Genomic DNA, 20,022 nt, shown 5'->3' with positions numbered 1-20,022 from the left:
ACAAGAGCAATCTTTATTTGTTAAAAAATTATTTTGTGAATTTCTTCAGGTAGTAGTGACCAGTGCAATGCATAATGACAATTGCTAAGAATTTGCACTTTCTAATAGAACAAATCCTGGGATTTACAAACCAAGAAATCTAGATTGTGTAACTATACCCTGGAGGGCTGGGGGTTGTTAGTTTGGGCTCTATTTCCCTAGTATGGTTACTAAGAGGTGGCTTAAAATGTCTTTTTCCAACCTTTTATCCCCCTTCAAGCTCTTCCTTTTCCCCTAGCTAGGAAGCTGGAAGTTAGAAAATGTTGATAATGCTATTTGATTGTTTTTGTTTAGGAGCCTTGTTTGAAAACCACAGATAAGTACAATAGCATAGTTCTCTAGCAAACCAATCTCACAGTACCCTTTTATTTCTCAATTAACATATTTATTGCCATGTTTCTAGAGATGTAGACATGCCTGTAGCTAATAAAAACTAGTATTTATTGTTCATATTATGTGCCAGGCACTGTGCTAAGTTCTTTTTCTATATTAACTCAGTTTGTTCATTTAGTAGCTCTCATGAGGTAGGCCATTTTATAGTTGAGGAAACTCAGGCTAAAAGGTTAGCGACTTGCAAGACTATATAGCTAGTAAATGTAGGAGGGCTGGGGTTTGAACATACACAGTCTGACTTCAGAGGCACTTTGCAGTTTTGTGAGATAATCAAATCATTACATTGTAGAAGTCTCTATAATGAATTATTCACATATTTGACTTACATTCATTGTTTGCTTTGCAAGGCTTTTATCCATTAATTGGGTGGAAGATTGGGCAAGAAGTGGTATGCTTAGCTGAAAGCAATGCAGGAGACACTGGTACTGCCATAAAGTGGGCTCAACAGTTAGGTAAGTTGTCTTTTAAACAGACTTCACAGGCCAGACCTAAAGAATTCAAAAGTGCCACAGGATTGCAGATGAGTAGGGAACAAATGGATTGGTCAAATGAAACACTAAAATCAAATGACATGTGTTAAAAGAAAATAGAAAATATTTTTATGATATTGAAATAGTAAAAGGCTAGATATTAAAGACAGGAGCCATAAAGAAAAAGAATAACAGATTAACTATATAAAATATTAGTGGGTAGGGAGAGATATGTCATAAGCAAAATTAAAAGACAAATTAAAAACAATTTGTAGCATATGTCAGAAAAATTAATAATATGACAAAAATGGGCAAAGGACCGAAGTACAGGTACTTCATGATCAAATGACTATAATGAAATGCTACTTACATACGATAATTAAAGAAATGCATGTTTAAAGTGGTATTACCCATCATTATCTATTGTCTATTGCCAGAGATTAATTTGATGCTGCTCAGCATTGGTGGATATGTAGAGAAAAAAGGATTCTTGTTTTGCATTGGGACACATGTTAATTAGTACGGTCTTTCTGAAGGACAGCCAAACAATATGTATCATTTTATGGAGTGCAGACCTTTTGCACTCAATTTTATTCCTTTTTTCCTATGAAAATAATAATACTTGTGTGTAAAGATGTGTATACATGGGTGTTAAATACAGCAGTTGGAAATATGTTCTAATAAAGCGTTAAGTAAATGTCATATCTTGATACAGTGAAACATTGTACAATAATATTAATAGTACTATAGCTGCATATCTTATTGACGTGGAACATTGTCTATGATACCTTAATAGGGGGATGAAGCAGTTACAGAATAGCCTGTATAAATAGTTTTTGCCTTTTCTTCTAACTGCATTATTGAAATATAATTCATATACGATATGATTTTCCTATTTAAAATACCTATTTACTTATTAAAAATTTAAATGCTTATTTAATAATTTAATATTTTTTAGTATTGTCAGAGTGATGCAACCATTACCACAGTCTACTTTTAGAACATTTTTGTTTCCTGTAAAAGAAACTTCATATCCATTAGCAGTGCCTATTTCCCCTAACTCCTTCTCTTACCCCTAGTCCTAAGCTATTATTAATATACTTTCTGCCTGTATGGATTTGCCTGTTCTGGACATTTTATATGGAATGGAGTGGAATGGAATGCAATCATATAATATACAGTCTTTGTAACTGGCTTCTTTCACTCAGCATAATGTTTTCAAGGTTCACAAATGTCATAACATGTATCAGTACGTTCTTTCTTTCTATAATGAATAATATTATATATAATACCTATGCCATCATTTATTTATTATTCAGATGTCCATTCATGGACATTGGGGCTGTTTCTGCTTTTTTATTGTGAATAATGAATAGCCTGTATATATTGTATAATTATATATATAATATAACCATATTTCAGGTATAAATTGTTATATAAAGAAGTATTATCAGTGGTTATCTTTGATGATTAAATTATGGAGCAGACAGATTGGCAGATTAGTTTGCTAATTTGTACTGAACTGATTCATTTAAAGACAAAGATATTTCTCTTGGCATAAAACATACTCTAGGAGGAAAATGCCAATCAATTTCTTCATTTCTCTGAGTCTAAACCTGCATTAGATGACTTATTAACAAAAAAAAAAATTGCTTCAAAGCTCTTTATCCTTTAAAAGTGTCTTCCTTCAAATTTGTTTCTTTTAATATTTTGGACATGTATTTTTGGGGAACTCTAGATTATCAGAAATAAAATATGTAGGTTACGTATTTCTTCTCTTTAAGTTACACCTTTTATTAATTTTACTCCTTCCCAGAAGATTTAAGGAAAAAGCAAGAGTCAATTTCACATTCATTAGTTAAAAAACAAAAATGATTCCAGAGTTTCACATGACATCATGTACACATTATCAATGGGAATCATTTCCACTGCTCACCTGGGTTGAGGCTCGTTCATTGTCATTGTCATGTGGTGAAAACTCTTCTCTAGGAGATGGGGCTAAATGGCTCTGACCTCTAAAAGTGACCTGATTTCTTACAGAAACAAATCTTTTCTGAAGGTCGGGTTAATCTCCTGCAGGAAAATGAGACTATTGGTCTAACTGGATGGAGGTAGAGAGAATTCAGAGTTGAATTATTTACCTTAAAATTTAATTCATTTGGCATAGCTAAATATTAGTGGTATGTATTTGTCTGAAGTTCACACACAAAAAAACAACATTTATTTGAATACATCTCTTTCTGAAAATTCACTTAAATGGGTATATTGAACAAAATAACTAAATTATCTGCATGAGTAACACCATATATAAAAGCGTGAGTAACCTTGTCATTTCCTTGAAGATTGTATACTCTGCCGGCTCTGTGCCTTTATGTCTTTGTGTAACATGCTAGGCTGTTCCCCTCTAAATGGTGGCTTCCTTCCACCCAGTTACTGAGTTGAATAACTCAGGCTCAAGTATAAATGCTGTTTTAAACTGGTCTCATCTTGATTTTTGAATTTGTTTTTAAATCTTTTTCACACCACTTCTCTTTGACTGTTTCCCTTTATCCTCCTATGTTAACTGCCACATTTGGGTCCCCACATTTGATTATCTCTGTTCTTTTTAATTTGGTCCATTTCTGGCCCTGTTTGCTCTTTGCTCTATTTTTCTATCTGAGTCTTATAAATATGCTCATGTCTTCAGCTTTTTTCAGTTAACAAGTAATCGAGTACTTGGTATGTACTTGGAGCTGTTTGTGTTGGGAGGATACCAGCGACACTCCTTGCCCTTATGGCGGTTACAGTCTAGCAGGAAAGACATTCATTAAATGGACAATTAAAAAAAAAGTTGGCTGGTTGTGATAGCACATACGTGTAGTTCCAGCTACTTGAGAGGCTGAGACAAGAGGATCACTCAAGCCCAGAAGTTTGAGACCAGCTTGGGCAACACAATGAGACTCCACCTCTATATAGTCAAAAGAAAGAAAGAAAGAGAGGGAGAGAGAGAAGAGAAGACAAGAAAGAAAGAAGGAAAGAAAGAAAGAGAGAAAGCATTAGTGTTAAGTATTAGAAAGGAGAAGTGGCAGCAACATCAGTGATTCCTTTCTAAAGGGAGACTTTGTGTAGTCTGGAGAATCAGAAGGCTTCTTTAAAGAAATGATGTTTCAGCTGACCGCTGCATGAAGAATAATAAAAATGGCTGGACAGGTGGGAGAAGCAGTTGGTCAAGGAATGATCTGAGCAGAGAGGACCAGTGTAGAAGGCCTTGAGCAGGGAGCATTACTTCTATAAGGAACTGAAAGAACGCCTTATTTCTTTTCTACAGTAGAGGCAGTTTCCAATTCTGCTGTTCGCTTGTAACAAGGGTCAGGGGATATCTTTTCTGCAGCAGTATCACTTTTAATTGTTGTGTCACACCTGCTTGCTCTAGTCAATCCCCATAAGACTCCTAGTACATGTTTAAAATTATCCAAGACTCTTGTTGCCTAGAAATAATGGAAACTGGTTCCTTATCTCAGGGTACCTTCCCCAAGAGATACAGTCTCCCACATTAGAGATGAGATAAGCACTCTTTCCTTTGTGAACTAATTCTAAATGATGGTGACTAGTTACATGTTGCTTATAGTGAGTAGGGTTTAGAGAGGATGGTGGTCTTAATTCACGGTCCTGCCTGCCTCTCTGCTTCCTTCTGGGATGACACAGTAAAATAAGTATGGCTTGCTGCTGGAGTTGGACTGGAGCCTAAACACGGATGAAGCCTTAAGTTCTCAAGCAGACTGTGCAGACCCAGGGTCTGTGGAGGGCACCATCTGGATGTTATTGGTGAAAATGCTAGTAGCTAGTAAGGATGCTGTTAATATTCTATAGGGGTACAACCTGCTGAACTATGCAGTATCCCATTAGTACATGGAAAAGAAAGAGCTGGCCTGGTCCATCCCTGAGAGAGCCTGCTAGTGGTGGACACATCAGTATGTTTGTTCTGAACTGCTCCCCTTCCAAGCTGAGAGGAGAGTCTCTAGACTGTCTCTAGACTTTCGTACTCACAGCTAGAGAACCCAATAATTGAAGGTATTCACTTCTTTACCTCTTACTGCCCACCCGCCCCAAAAGCCTGACCTTAAAGAGAGCACAGAGTATTTAAGAGCATACCTTGAAGGAGGGTGAACAAGCTCAACCAACTGTAAACAAATGGCTCCTACAGAGGCAGACATAATGGAAGAAACAAGATTAAAACAACATAAAGAATAATCACAGGGCATGGTAATAGAATTAAAAGAAAAAAAAAATAAAGAAAAGAAAAACCTAGTGAAAATTCTTAAAGGAATAACAGAAGATATTGCAAAGAATGTTTGGAAAATATGAGTTTTGAAGAACAAAAGCTATGCTGTATAAAAATGTAAAAATTAATAGAAAGTCAAATGGACAGTACTGAAAACCCAAATAGGGATCAGGAATAATTCTAATTTTATTTTATTTTGAGACAGAGTCTCACTCTATCACCCAGGCTGGAATGCAATGGCATGATCTTGGCTCACTGTGACCTCTACCTCCTGGGTTCTAGCAATTCTCCTGCCTCAGCCTCCCAAGTAGCTAGGATTACAGGCATGTGCCACCATGCTGGGCTTTATTTATTTATTTATTTATTTTTGAGACAGAGTCTTGCTCTGTCACCCAGGCTGGAGTGCAATGGCACTGTCTCAGCTCACTGCAACCTCCACCTCCCAGGTTCAAGTGATTCTCCTGCCTCAGCCTCCTGAGTAGCTGGGTTTACAGGCACCTGCCACCATGCGCAGCTAATTTTTGTATTTTTTGTAGAGATGGAGTTTCACCATGTTAGCCAGACTGGTCTCGAACTCTTGACTTCATGATCTGCACGCCTCAGCCTCCCAAAGTGCTGGGATTACAGCCATGAGCCACCGCACCCGGCCTAATTTATTTTTAGTAGAGACAGGGTTTCACCATGTTGGCCAGGCTGGTCTTGAATTCCTGACCTCAGGTGAACCACTTGCCTCGTCTTCTCAAAGCACTGGGATTAAAGGTGTGAGCCACTACATCTGGCCAGGAATAATTTAAAAACAAAAAAGAAATAAAGAAAAAAACAATTGAAAGGCAAGAGACGTAGAGGAAAGACTGGCAACAAAAACAAAAAAATGTGAATGATAATTTTTTTTCTGAAATATTACTTTTCCAGAAAGAGGAAAATAAATGAAAATATAATAATAAAAGAAAGAATTTAAAATAAACTTCCCTGAGCCAAAGAAAGACCTGAGTGTTCAGACTGAATTGGCTTACTGAGTTAAAAAAAAAGTAACAGACAGTCATATGTAGGTGATTGTCTGGATCTCCAGGATAAAGTAAAGCTTTAAAATAGAATAGTTTATTTAAAAAGAAGACGATATCAATTATTGGCAGGAAGATAGGGTGACTGGAACTCTCATGCTGCTGGCAAGAGTCTTAAATTGGCAAAGCCACTTTGAAAAACTATTTGGCAGTATCTGTGTAAAGCTGGTTCTAAATGTGAAGACCTTAGAACTGCCCATTCCATTCCTTTATGTTAATAAACAGAAATGTATACATATGTCCACCGAAAAGAATGTACATGAGCGTTCATTGGGATCTGTTTGTATTAGCCAAACACTGGGAACCACCCAGATGTATGTCAGCAATAGAGTAGATTGATAAATTGTCTGTAGTCACATAATGGAATACGATATAGAGGTGAGAGTGAATGGAGTACAACTACATATAACAGTGTAAATGAATGCCACAAGCATGATGTTTAACAAAAGAAGTTTGTATCTTAACCTGGGTTTGAGTTACCTGGGTGTATTCACAATGTGAAAACTCACCTAGCTATACACACTCAGGATTTGTGCATTTTTTAAGTCTGTATATCATATACTTCAGTAAAAAGTTTACTAAATTAATTGTCTTGGTTTTTTGGTTTGCTCGTTTTTTAAAAATTGACTTTTAATATATCTGTTACTGGCCCTTTATTGAACTTATTAGATGAAGTAGTTTTTCAGTTAATTCTCTTGAGTATTATATTATAGATAGATGATACTTTCTTCAGAAACCTAGGATGGCTTTTATCTTTCAAAGAATAATTTTTTTAATGCCAAAAATCATACATAGAATTGATTTTTGAAACAGCCCAAATATCTTCAAAGAAAAAAGTAAGGCCTGTAGAGCCTATCTGAGAGGGCCTTCTGTCTCCTGTCTCCCTTCTATGGGCCTGTAAACCTACGCAGCATGAGAATTCAGATAGTACCAGAACAGAATGGTCTTTGTGTTGACCCTTTTAAGTGAGCAACCTTTTACATTATATTCATGATAAATGTTGATGCAGGTAAATACTATCATGTAACATAATTCTTTTTGTGCCTCTCCAACCTCTTCATTTTGTTTTAGGGTTTTTTGTTGTTTGTTTGTTTGTTTTTGCAGACCTTTTCACAGATGCTGCTGAGACTGAAAAAATGGCCAAAAGTTTGGAGGATTCTGAAGGAGTTTGTTTTGTTCCATCTTTTAGTGGATTACAGGTATTTTTTTTTTAAGTTAATGGCATTACAAATATTTTCCTGCCACACCCAAACTTATATATCTACCACTCTGTTACCTTAAAATTTGAGCACTGAACCAAACTAAGATGAAAGGTGCATTTTAGGGTTGGGAAGTTATGTTCTGACGGAGCATGAATTCCATGAGGGAGCAGAGCATCCTGAGTGTAAGTGTGGCCCTGCTGGCTTGGCTTGTGCTGATAGAATTCAGCTGACTTCGGCTTAGAACTGTGTGGAACCTAAGAGTTGGCAGGTTTATCATAGAACTTTTACATAAGACTTAGTATTACTTTATCATGACCAAAAATAGCCATTTCCCAGTGGGGGAAAATATATTGGTAAATTCGCATTATTTACTTAGAGAAAATAGGCCATTGAGAAGAGAAATAATGTCAGGGTACATACATCACACACATGCATATGTATGTATGTATTTTGCTGTTGTACATTTGTAAGTTTTACTAACTTTTAAAAAAAATCAAAATCTTTTTCATTAATTGTCGTGTTGGAGTATTGGTTACTTTGCCTATTCAAAAACTGAACCTAGTGAAAGACTTGATTTGATAACATTTAACTTTGTATTTAATTGAAAGACCTCTGATAGTGTTTTTAGTTTTAGATATTATTACAAATACTTTTTCTTTTTTTTTGAAACTGAGTCTTGCTTTGTCGCCAGGCTGGAGTGCAGTGGCGCTCACTTCAAGTGATCCACCTGCATCAGCCTCTCAAAGTGCTAGGATTATAGGTGTGAGCCACCGTCCCCAGCCTGTTTTTCATTTTTGTGTCCTAGAATTGTCTTACATTTCTGGAGATTCAAAGATGAATAGAAACCTCATCTGATTAATACATACTTCCATCTCAAGATTTTGACTCTGTTGAAAACATGTTAGGCTGGATTATTTCTGATATTAGGCAGTTAGACTATTAAGCTAAGAGAGAAGAGTGTAGTGGTGTGTTTTTTTTAGACCCCATCTTACTTTGTCGCCTAGACTGGAGTGCAGTAGTGCGATCATGGCTCACTACAGCCTCAAACTTCTGGGCACAGGCAAGCCTCCCACCTCAGCCTCCTGTGTAGCTATAACTACAGGTGCATACCACCATGCCTAGCTAATATTTAAAGTTTTTTGTGAAGATGGCACCTTGTTTTGCTGCCCAGGTTGGTCTTGAATTCCTGGGCTGAAGCAATTCTCCCTCCTTGATCTCCCAGAGTGCTAGGTTTACAGGTGCGCACCACCACACCTGGCCAGAGTATAGTTTTAATGTCAGACAATATATTTGATTTAAGTTATGACACTGAAAAGTACATTTTTCTAGAAAGCAATTCTACATAGTACAACGTAGAAAGCTATCCTACATAGCAAACAATTTTAGTGTAAAAACTACAGCTGAAGAAGGGGGATTTCTGTGATTGCTCTTCATTTTCCACATTTATAAAGCTAAGCATTTAATAATTTGTTACTATATACTTCAGTTTCTCATTTTGGCATAAATGCAAACAGAAGGTCTAGCTAAGTACAGTAACTGTGGACTAAAGATCATTTAAATGCTGTTAAAAAGTTATCTCAGTTTTTAGCATGATCTTTGGACTATCTTTATTTTTAAATTATTTAATCATAGCATTATTTTCTTCTAACGTGGCTATGTTTTTATTGTATACTATTCCCTCAAGTCCATAGATGTAATTTAGAACAATAATAATACATTCTTATTGTCTCTTACTGTAGGGTCCGTTAAATGACCCCTGGGCATGTGCCTCCTTCATGGGTTTGAAGCCTTCCACGAGTAAATACCATCTCGTACGAGCAATATTGGAGTCAATAGCTTTCAGGTGTGAAAACCTGCCCTAAACTTCCCCTTCCCCATACAATATTGCCATGTCTGTTGCCGCACCCAGCCTCTTAATTTTAATTAAATTCTTTAATTTATATTTTTGGCTTATTTTATATTATATGTAATATGTTCTTCCTGCTAATTTCCATGGTATCTCTTATTTTTTTAGTATTTAAGGTACTAATACCACTCAGATTTGATATCTGGAAATTGAAGGATTTTTTTTTTTTAATCAAATTTCTTAAGCATGCAAGATTCAAAATTTAGATTTTTCAAAGATTTAGTAGCCTTATTCATGAGGGAGAATTTCAAGTAATAATGCTTCTGTTGTACCCAAAAATTGAGTCATCAGAATTATTTTTCATGCACATTTCCCTGTAATCTTTTTGTTATGGGACAGGTGTAAATTATTAAAATTAAGAATGAGGCTGTCATGAATATGGGATGTTTGTAACATTTAAAATAAAATTTTCTAGATTACAAAGTAATTGTTTTTATATTTGATGAATTATATTACATTTTACTTATGGTTTGCCATCTTAATAGCTATCTATTAAATAGATGCTTGTTTTAAATTTTTCTTTGTAGAATGGTAATAGATAAAATTTAGTTGTAAAATATAAATTATGCCTTTTTACATGAAGGGAAAGAAACACAACAACCTGCTCTTCTTGCTTGAGTATCTGTTATGCAGTTTATATTTAGCATAAGTTATTTCTCTAATATTTTGTTTTGTACATTTCATAAATATCAAATAAATTAAACTATAGTTTTTTTTGAGATCAAAATACCATAGTGAATTATTATGATATGAGTTTCTTCTAAATAGTTATCTTGTGTTTTAACTAGAAACAAACAGTTATATGAGATGATGCAGAAGGAGATTCATATTCCTGTAACAAAAATCCGGTATGTAAAGTTTATTTCTTTATTTCTTTTTCAGGTGGAATCTTCCCGTTTCAGCCAGGCTGGAGTGCAATGGCGCGATCTTGGCTCACCGCAACCTCCGCCTCCTGGGTTCAGGCAATTCTCCTGCCTCAGCCTCCTGAGTAGCTGGGATTACAGGCACACACCACCATGCCCAGCTAATTTTTTGTATTTTTAGTAGAGACGGGGTTTCACCATGTTGACCAGGATGGTCTCGATCTCTTGACCTCGTGATCCACCTGCCACGGCCTCCCAGAGTGCTGGGATTACAGGCTTGAGCCACCGCGCCCGGCCGTAAAGTTTATTTCTAATAGATTTCATTAGAAATTAGAAGTAAGTGGTAGCTGCTATGAGCTACCACTCATTTCTTTTTGAGATCCTGAATAATTCATCATTATGATTATGGAAGATTTCAAAAATAACTTCTGCCTAGCTCCTTCACAACAAAATTTCTTTTTTTCAAATTGAGACAGAGTCTCGCTGTGTTGCCCAGGCTGGAGTACAGTGGCGTGAACTCATCTCACTGTAGCCTCTGCCACCCGGGCTCAAGTGATTCCCGTGCCTCACCTTCCCAAGTAGCTGGGACTACAGACATGTGCCACCATGTCTGGCTAACTTTTTTGTATTTTTAGTAGTGATGGGATTTTACCATGTTGGCCAGGCTGGTATTGAACTCCTGACCTCAAGTGACCCGCCCTCATCAGCCTCCCACAGTGCTGGGATTACAGATGTGAGTCAATGTGTCCAGCCACAATAAAATTCTTGGTCATAGGAATTTGGAGAGGAAAGGAGAACTAATTATGGGTTTATGGAGAATATATTGCAATATCAAATTTGGGTGCATCTTGACACTCATATGTGTATTATATAAATCTTTAAAATCTCTTTTTTGGGTGTGTGGCTATCCTTAGGGCATGAAGCATCAAACTTCTTGACTTTTTTCCTGTAATAGCTAAGCGAATTTTTATGTTGCCCTAGTTTATTATACCTGGCCTGTATCAAACTAGTCCACTAAGACAAACAAGGGCAGGTGAGAAAATTGATGGTAGAAATAAGGAAAATGTTTAAAGATTACCCAGTAGGATCCTCTGTCGTTAGGTTAATGCTAAGTGATATAATTTTAGAATTAAAAAGTCAAATTTATAAAATAAAATCAAGGATTTCAGAAAGAATATGTAGGCCACTGAAAAAGAATGATGCTTTTATTGTAGTAATTCATCTCACATATATTTTGTTTCCCATAGGGCAGATGGAGGAGTTTTTCAGACCTGTTTTATGAGAATATAGACAGACCTGCTGACGTTGACATGTCGTGCCTAGGGGCAGCTTCTCTAGCTGGCCTTGCTGTTGGTATGTGTGAAGTTTATAAAATTGAGAGCTTTCTTGCAAACTGTTTCTTACAGATAGCCTTTCTCCTCTCAAATCACAAAATTCTAGAGAAGCTGAAAAGCCTTGGTGTCCACCAAACTCCATATACATATGCATATTGCTCACAAAATATCCTGTTGACTTCCTCTGTTGGTAAGTCTGGCTGCACCTCTTCGTACCTCACTCCTTCAGTCAGAAGTATGAGACAAGGACAGTTAATTCTCAGCCGTGTCAGTCTCTAGCAAGAAAGAGTCTCTGGGCAAACTTTCTGGTTAGATAGTGTTAAAGAAAAAAATTATTCAGTGACACTTATTAAAGAACATTAAGGTGAGCCGGGTGTGGTGACTCACGCCTGTAATCCCAGCACTTTGAGAGGCCGAGGTGGGTGGATCACCTGAGGTCAGGAGTTCGAGACCAGCGTGGCTAACATGGTGAAACCCCCGTCTCTACTAAAAATACAAAAATTAGCTGGGAATGGTGGCACATGCCTGTAGTCTCAGCTACTTGGGAGGCTAAGACAGGAGAATTGCTTGAACCTGGGAAGGGGGAGGTTGCAGTGAGCAGAGATCATGCCACTGCATTCCAACCTGGGTGACAGAGCAAGGCTCTGCCTCCCTCCCCCCCCCCCAAAAAAAAGAAGGACTATCAAGATAGGTATAGGGACTCCTTCAGTGGGATCTTATGGTAGGAGAGAGAGATTAGGCTCAACTATAAATACAATAAGGAAAAGTGAGAAATTATAGCCAAAGAGCAGAGTGACTGTCAGTGGATGGAAAATTACTAAAAGGAAACATTGAGGTAAGGGGAAATTCTTGCTAACCATCCTGATAACATTCTCAAGAAGGCAGGCCAGGGTGATCAGATATCATCTGGAGGATGTTGGAGGATGAGATATCGAGGTTGATCAGAAATTGAGGATAGGAGATTCTGGCTACACTGATTTAGCAGAATTCCTGCTAAAATTATGCAGAGATGACCATGGATATCCAAAAGTTGAGGCCTAGTCAGAAAAGAGCTTGGAAGAGTCTGAGTGGAGTTTGGTCAAGGAGGAAACTTTGCCAGTAGTTTTGTCTTTGGCATTAGAAACCACTCTATTCTTTTATTTATTGAGCAACATTTGTGGAGCACCTGCTACATAACGATCACTGCTGGCAATAAAGAGATTAAAAGCTATAGTCTCAGATCTCTGGTGGGAGGAGACAGGCAACTCAAGTGATGATTATGTTTGCTTGATAAAGCCAGTGAACAGTGACAGTATTAAGGAAGTGGTCTAGGCTTCCCAGAAAAGAGCACATATAGTTCAGTTTTGAAGGGGCTAGCAGAGAGGTGAGGAGAGGGTAAGAGATGGGTGGTTCAGTATCCCTATTGCAACTCGTGCAAAGGCATTGGTAAAGGATGGGGAGTACTGATCTGGTGAGAGTAAGAAGGGAGTGGGAGAGGTACATAGAGGTCCAGTTGTGGCAGTACCTCATAAAGAGGAGTTCAGACCTGATTCTGAAGACACTGGAGAGCCACTAAAAAATTTTAAGTACTGGAGGAACATAGAAAGATCTGCATTTGAACAGATCACTTTGACAATTAGTGAAAAGATCAGTGAGGAAGAATAAGAATGGAAGTAGAAATGTCAATTAAACGACCCCCTAAGGGCCAGGCACAGTGGCTCATGCCTGTAATCCCAGAACTTTGTGAGGCCAACGTGGGCTGATCACAAGGTCAGGAGTTTGAGACCAGCCTGGCCAATATGGTGAAACTCTGTCTCTACTAAAAATAGAAAAATGGTGGCGAGGACCTGTAGTCTCAGCTATTCGGGAGGCTGAGGCAGGAGAATTGCTTGAACCCGGGAGGCGGAGGATTGCCCAGGCTGCAGTGCAGTGAGCCGAGATTGTACCACTGCACTGCAGCCTGGGCAACAGTGTGAGACTCTATCTCAAAAACAACATAAATAGGCCCCCCAGGAAGCAGGATGATGCCTTGGGACACTGGGAATATTTTAATGTGTTTCTTTCTTGGGGGTGTTTGTTACAAAATAAGATACTTTACATTTGACAGTTTTAGGCTAATAGTATATTAAAGTTACAAAAAGCCTGAAATCTTGGTAAATTCATCTTAAACTTGATTCTACTAAAAATCTGGTAATTTTGAATAAAATTGAAACAGTTATTCATTTGTTCGTTGATGAATATTTAATTTAAATTGAAGAAAATAAACTTTCCCTTAAATAATCAATCCCATTTGCAAATTTGAACTCCTTCGTATTCCAACTCCTATAAATTTAATATGGTCAATTTTCCTCTTATTACTTTCACATCTCTGATTGAGCAAACTCAGAGCTGTAACAAGGTAACTCAAATACTTAACACATTGAATAAATTAAGCTATAATTATAGTAAATCAAGTTCTCATAAGCATTCTTATAGTTATGTTAATAAGATTCTTCTATGCTTTTCACCTTGTAAGACTCAATAAGTCAGATTCTCTTGAAAGTTTAAAATGCTTTAAGTAAAAATAAAATAAAATGCTTTAAGTAACGAACACATGCAGGTTTGTTGTTGTTGTTTTGAGACGGAGTCTCACTCTGTTACCCAGGCTGGAGTGCATTGTTGCAATCTCAGCTCACTGCAACCTCTGGTTCCTGGGTTCAAGCAGTTCTCCTGCCTCAGCCTCCCAAGTAGCTGGGACTGCAGGCAGACGCCACCATGCCTGGCTAATTCTTGTGTTTTTAGTAGAGATGGGGTTTCGCCATGTTGGCCAAGCTGGTCTAGAACTCCTGACCTCAGGTGATCCGCCCCCCTTGGCCTCCCAAAGTGCTGGGATCACAGGGTGAGCCACCGTGCCAAGTCCCACATGCAAGTTACTTTTATACATAACACAGTGACTTGAGTTTTATCTATGTCATTATATCTATATTTAATTTCAAATCTTTGCTTCTATCTTAGAAATATGAGACTATGTATAGCCTCTGTATTTTACAGATTTACCCAGAAATTGGATTTGCTCTATACGCACTTAATAAAATGACTTATAAATATATATATATATATATATATATTTTTTTTTTAATGTAGACAATAAATTCTGGAAATGAAGATTTTAAGAAACACATTTATTTTCCTGATTAGATTTATCTAACTATAGTATATTGATGAAAACTTCTTTCTTTAAAAACTTGTCTACATTAATACTTTATTTATTTATATATTTATATATTATTTATTTATTTGTTGAGATGGAGTCTCACTCTGTAGCCCAAGCTAGAGAGCAGTGATTCCATCCCCGGTCACTGCAACCTCCACTTCCTGGGCTCAAGCTATTCTTGTGCCTCAGTCTACTGAGTAGCTGGGATTACAGGCACACGCCACTGTGTTTGGCTAATTTTCTATATTTTAGTAGAGACAGGGTTTCACCATGTTGCCCAAGGTGGTCTCAAACTCCTGAGCTCAGACGATCCGCCTGCCTCAGCTTCCCAAAGTGCTGAGATTGCAGGTATGAGCTACTGCACTCAGTCTACATTAATACCTTTAAACACAGATAGTCAAAAATGTTGAAAGAATGTCACCTGACTACATTTTAGAAAAGAGAATTTAATGTGTCAGTTTTATGGGTAAGAGAAAATGTACTTCCCGAGGATTTATAGACTGTTTCAAAAGAGGTACGTTAGACCTCTCGGTGAAATGCGCCAAGCTTACTGATAAGACACCTGTATCATTTCAGACTACTTATGATCTTAGCTATAAATGTTCTCGCCAGGCGCCATGGCTCACACCTATAATCCCAAGTGCTTTGGGAGGCCAAGGAGGGCAGATCACCTAAGGCCAGGAGTTTGAGACCAGCCTGGCCAACATGGCGAAACCCGTCTCTACTAAAAGCACAAATTAGCCAGGCATGGTGGTGCATGCCTGTGGTCCCAGCTACTCCAGAGTCCAAGGAAGGAGACTTGCTTGAGCCTGGGAGGCAGAAGTTGCAATGAGCTGAGATTATACCACTGCGCTCCAGCCTGTGACAGAACAAGACTCTATCTCAAAAAAATAAAAGTTCTCTTGCTTTTTATTATAAATCATATGATCCTTCCTGCAAAGAGAAATCTATGCTAGGACTGGAATTTAAATAAATAGTATAAAATGCTATAGTTTGAAAGAGAAACTATTATGTTAATACCCAATTTGAATTTTATGCATATTCCAAAGGGTTGCCTTTTACTTTAAGATGTAAGACAAAAGTCTCAATTTATCTTCATTTATTTTAATTGCATAGAAAGAAAATATCCTATTTTTTTTTTCTTTGTCTTCTTTTTTTCTTTTTTTAGAGACAGAGTCTTGCTCTGTTACCCAGGCTGGAGCACAGTGATGCGATCATAGCTTACTGCAGCCTTGAACTCCTAAGCAAGTGATCTTCCCACCTCAGTCTCCCAAAGCACTGGGATTGCAGGCATGAACCACTGTGCTTGGCCAGAAAATATACTGTTTTTCACTGGGATTTTTAAAATAATAGCAAGTTATGAAGTTAAATGATGGCATAGAGTAGCTGCTTTAGAAGTGATGTGGTATCTTACCACACAGAAACTGAGCTGAAAGTTAGAAACCAAAAGACTTGAAAATCCTGGTATATTGTGTTCAGGAATGATTAATCTAACAAAATTCAGAAGTAACAAGGTATTTTGGATTGTTTTAAAAACAGTAATTGTTTACCTTTGTACCATCAACTCACATAGGTTTGGATAAACTTTATGGATTCATGATTTGCCTTAAAATTTGAGAATAATTTTTTTATCTATAGGGTTTTGGACTGACAAGGAGGAACTAAAGAAACTGAGACAAAGTGAAGTGGTTTTCAAGCCACAGAAGAAATGCCAAGAATATGAAAAGAGTATGGAAGACTGGGCCAAAGCAGTGAAACGCTCCATGAATTGGTATAACAAGACATAGCACTAAATGAAATGACCAAAGCCATGGATGGCTGCTTTATGTGATGTGCAGATGAGATGAAGCTCAGGGATAACCAATATGACAATGACTGAGAGGAGAAAATTTTAAATAAGTTTCATAACTTAAGAGAAGAAGCATTACTTTTAAAAAAACAAAACAAAAAACTCTTATTTTTTCCCCTAAATCGTGGTAGGGCAGCAATACCTCAAAACTTTATGTCTTCTATTTTGTAGCAAATTCCAAAGGACAGTAGTCATTTCCAACCATATTTTGACAGTTATGGGTCCGCTTCCTTTTTATACTGGGTCAGTGGTACATAGGAACATAATTATTTACCATGCAAGCTAATAGTTCTGGGTCAAGCACCATGCACGTATTGTTCCAAAATTATGTGAAACGTATTTCTTTAATTCTTTAAAATTAAGTGAGCTATTTGAAGTACTTATAGCTAAAAAGAAAGAATAAGAAAATGTGGAATTTCGAAACATTAATATTTTATGTTTAAAGCCATAATTTTCTAATATATCCAAATATGAGCTTAATATGTTCCTCTCAGATAAGCTTATGAGTTAGTTAATGCTTTCCTTTACTGGTCTTAAAGACACTGCCTTAATTTTTCCTTGTTTAACCAAAATCTGAGCATTCTTTCTATGTTGAAATCATTGAAAAACTAATTTTAGTTAATGAACTAAAAAGAATATTGATTTTTAAGAAACAGAAAAATACTACTTATTTTCTTTCTTAACATTTATTTCAAAAACTTCTGGCTGAAGTATAACATGCTGGTAGGTAAGGTAAATCTTGCCTTTCTCTTGTTCTTTATCTTCCTTCATAGTTTAGATGCTTGTATAAATAATGTATTTCATTTTTATTAAGTGCCTGATTGACAGAACTTAATTTGAAGAAAGTGCCCTAATTTATTGACCACTTAAGAATTGCCTTTATTGGGATTTTTTTTTTTGTTCCTGCATCTCTTTGATGTTTGCTCAGTCTACTCATCTCTCTGAGTATGTGCGGTAGATAGCTGAGAGAGAGGAGGAAAGTGTGTCTATGCTCGGGATTACCCTTCAGTCACTCAGCCAGAGACCCACAGGGAGCAGCAAGGACAGTCTCACATTCTCAGACTTTCCTACAAGAAACAAGAGGAGTAAGTTGTGAGTAGTGTCAAGCTGGATATCGAATTGTCCTAAAGCAGTTGACCCTACCTTCCAACATGTTTTCGCTTTATTTACCCCTCCTACATTTGCGGTAGGTTCCCTTTGGATCTGCAGCAATAATGACTATTTCTCTCTTGGTCAGGATTTATCAGATAAAATCCTTTTATTACAAAACTAGGTATTCTAGTTACATAACAATGTAACTAAAGGAGAAACTTACAGAGAATTTTGTTTTTGCTGTCATATGTGTCCATTTTGGAGACAGATATGATAGAACTAGAAGTTAAATTGCATTTCTGCAAGTTCCATTTAAATGAACTTCAAGTATCTTAATTATTCAATTTTCTGATCAAGGCATTGTAGCAAATATATAGTATCATTAAATCTATTAATTAAGATTTGGAAATATTTTTGTTATTAATAAATAGAGGTGTTTTATTTACTGTAAAAAGCCAAGCCTCATTACGTAGATAAATCTTTTTATTCTTTCCCCTGTTTGCATCCTTTCTATAAAGCTTAGTCACCAATTAAAGTCTTCCTGTCAGAATCACATGGAAGCTGCTCTGCTGTTTTACTGTTACACATTCTGTTTCTCAGTAAGTGTAATTTTTTTCTTTTCCTTTTTTTTTGTACAGGGTCTTGCTATGTTGTCCAGAGTAGTCTTTAATTCCTGGCTTCAAGTGGTCCTCCCACCTTGGTTTCCTAAAGTGCTGAGATTACAGCCATGAGCCACTGCACCCAGCCAATGGGCGTAATGTCATAGGAAATAATTATTTTTGTTACAATATACTGAATTGTCATATTAATACCTGAAAATTTGTTAGTTCACTTCTTTTCCATGTTCCTCATTCCCAACATATAACCACAAAGTAAAGGATAAATACTTTGGGTTGGGCAAAGTGGCTCACGCACTTTGGGAGGCCGAGGTGGGCAGATCATTTAAGGTCAGGAGTTTGAGACCAGCCGGATGAACACGGTGAAACCTTATCTCCACTAAAATACAAACATTAGCTAGGCGCGCTGGCACAATCCTGTAATCCCAGCCACTTGGGAGGCTGAAGCAGGAGAATCGCTTGAATCTGGGAGGTGGAGGTTGCAGTGCGCCAAGATCATGCCATTGCACTCCAGCCTGGGCAACAAGAGCGAAACTCCGTCTCAAAAAAAAAAAGAAAGAATCAGTACTTTTCAGATAATGTTGGAAAGTAACTTTGAATGTCTCTTATCGGAACTGAGCATCTTCTCAAGTATCAGTGGCTATTTTTTTCTTCTGTGAATCTAAAAACTAATATTTTATTTTTAATATTTCTGGCTATTTTTAGTGACAGAGTTTAGTAAATATTTTGTCAGACTTAACCAATATCAGAAACATGACCACATTTGCTTATGTGGTTGCAGAAACAGTTGATAAGATCAATTAAGCAATAAAATTGTCTTTTTTTTTTTTTTTTGACAGGGTCTTGCCCTGTCACCCAGACTGGAGTGCAATGGCACAATCTTGGCTCACTACAACCTCCGCCTCCTAGGCTCAAGCAATCCTCCTGCCTCAGCCTCCCAAGTAGCTGGGATTACAGGTACACGTCACCATGCCCAGCTGATTTTTATATTTTTACTAGAGACGGGATTTTACCATGTTGGCCAGGCTGGTCTCAAACTCCTGACCTTGTGATCCACCCACTTCAGCCTCCCAAAGTGCTGGGATTACAGGTGTGAGCCACTGCGCCTGGCCTGTCTGTCTTCCAAGTTTATTTTTCATTTGTATGCTAATATTTAAAGTTTAGGAAAGTGTGTGTTATTTCTCAGCATGTTTTATTTTCCCTTTATGGATCTATCACATATTTTTAGGAGATCTGCAGCTATCTCATCAAGGAAGAGAATGTTCCTGTTCAATCTATCTTAAAGTGCTACTAATTGCTTTTATACTATAGACTTACTGATTTTTTCATCTTTTATATCCAACTATGGCATGATTTCCCAATCTCATCACTGACATTTTGGACTGGCTAATTCTTTATTTTGGGATACTGTGCTGTACATGAAAGGATGTTTAGCAGTATCCCTGACCTCTGCCCTCTAGCTACAAGAAGCATCCCCTTAGTTGTTATAACCAAAAATGTCTTCAAACATTGCCACTCTGAGAGGCAAAATTGCTGCCAGTGAGAGCCGCTGATACAGGCTGTTAGAAGAAAGTTGAAAACTCAGTGAATATAGTGTCATACCACTTTTCTTTTTGCCTCATTTTACCTTGAAATGGCTGTTAGCAAAAAAAAGAGGTAGTAATGTCTTGAAATAAATAGGGTTTCTATTTTGCTGATTAACGAAGAAAAAATGTCTGAGCTGGGCATAGTGGCTCACGCCTGTAATCCTAGCACCTTAGGAG

At 37.2% G+C, this 20,022-nt stretch overlaps 1 protein-coding gene across 1 annotated transcript in view; it reads left to right on the top strand.

Moving 5' to 3' along the window:
* GK5 (glycerol kinase 5) overlaps nt 1–18,195 on the top strand; it is a 65,468-nt gene extending 47,273 nt beyond the window's left edge. Inside the window, 7 exon segments of the mRNA XM_037736881.1 lie at nt 767–884; nt 7,329–7,423; nt 9,166–9,269; nt 10,121–10,180; nt 11,443–11,456; nt 11,459–11,548; nt 16,340–18,195. Of these exon segments, the coding sequence (XP_037592809.1) occupies nt 767–884; nt 7,329–7,423; nt 9,166–9,269; nt 10,121–10,180; nt 11,443–11,456; nt 11,459–11,548; nt 16,340–16,488 (630 nt within the window). The 3' untranslated portion in view covers nt 16,489–18,195.
* The last annotated feature ends 1,827 nt before the right edge of the window (nt 18,196–20,022 follow it).

This window comes from Cebus imitator, unplaced genomic scaffold, assembly GCF_001604975.1.
Source record: "Cebus imitator isolate Cc_AM_T3 unplaced genomic scaffold, Cebus_imitator-1.0 Scaffold30, whole genome shotgun sequence".
Taxonomy (NCBI): Eukaryota; Metazoa; Chordata; class Mammalia; order Primates; family Cebidae; genus Cebus; species Cebus imitator.
Note: the sequence above shows the minus strand (reverse complement) of the source record. Positions and strands in the feature narration are given on the sequence as shown.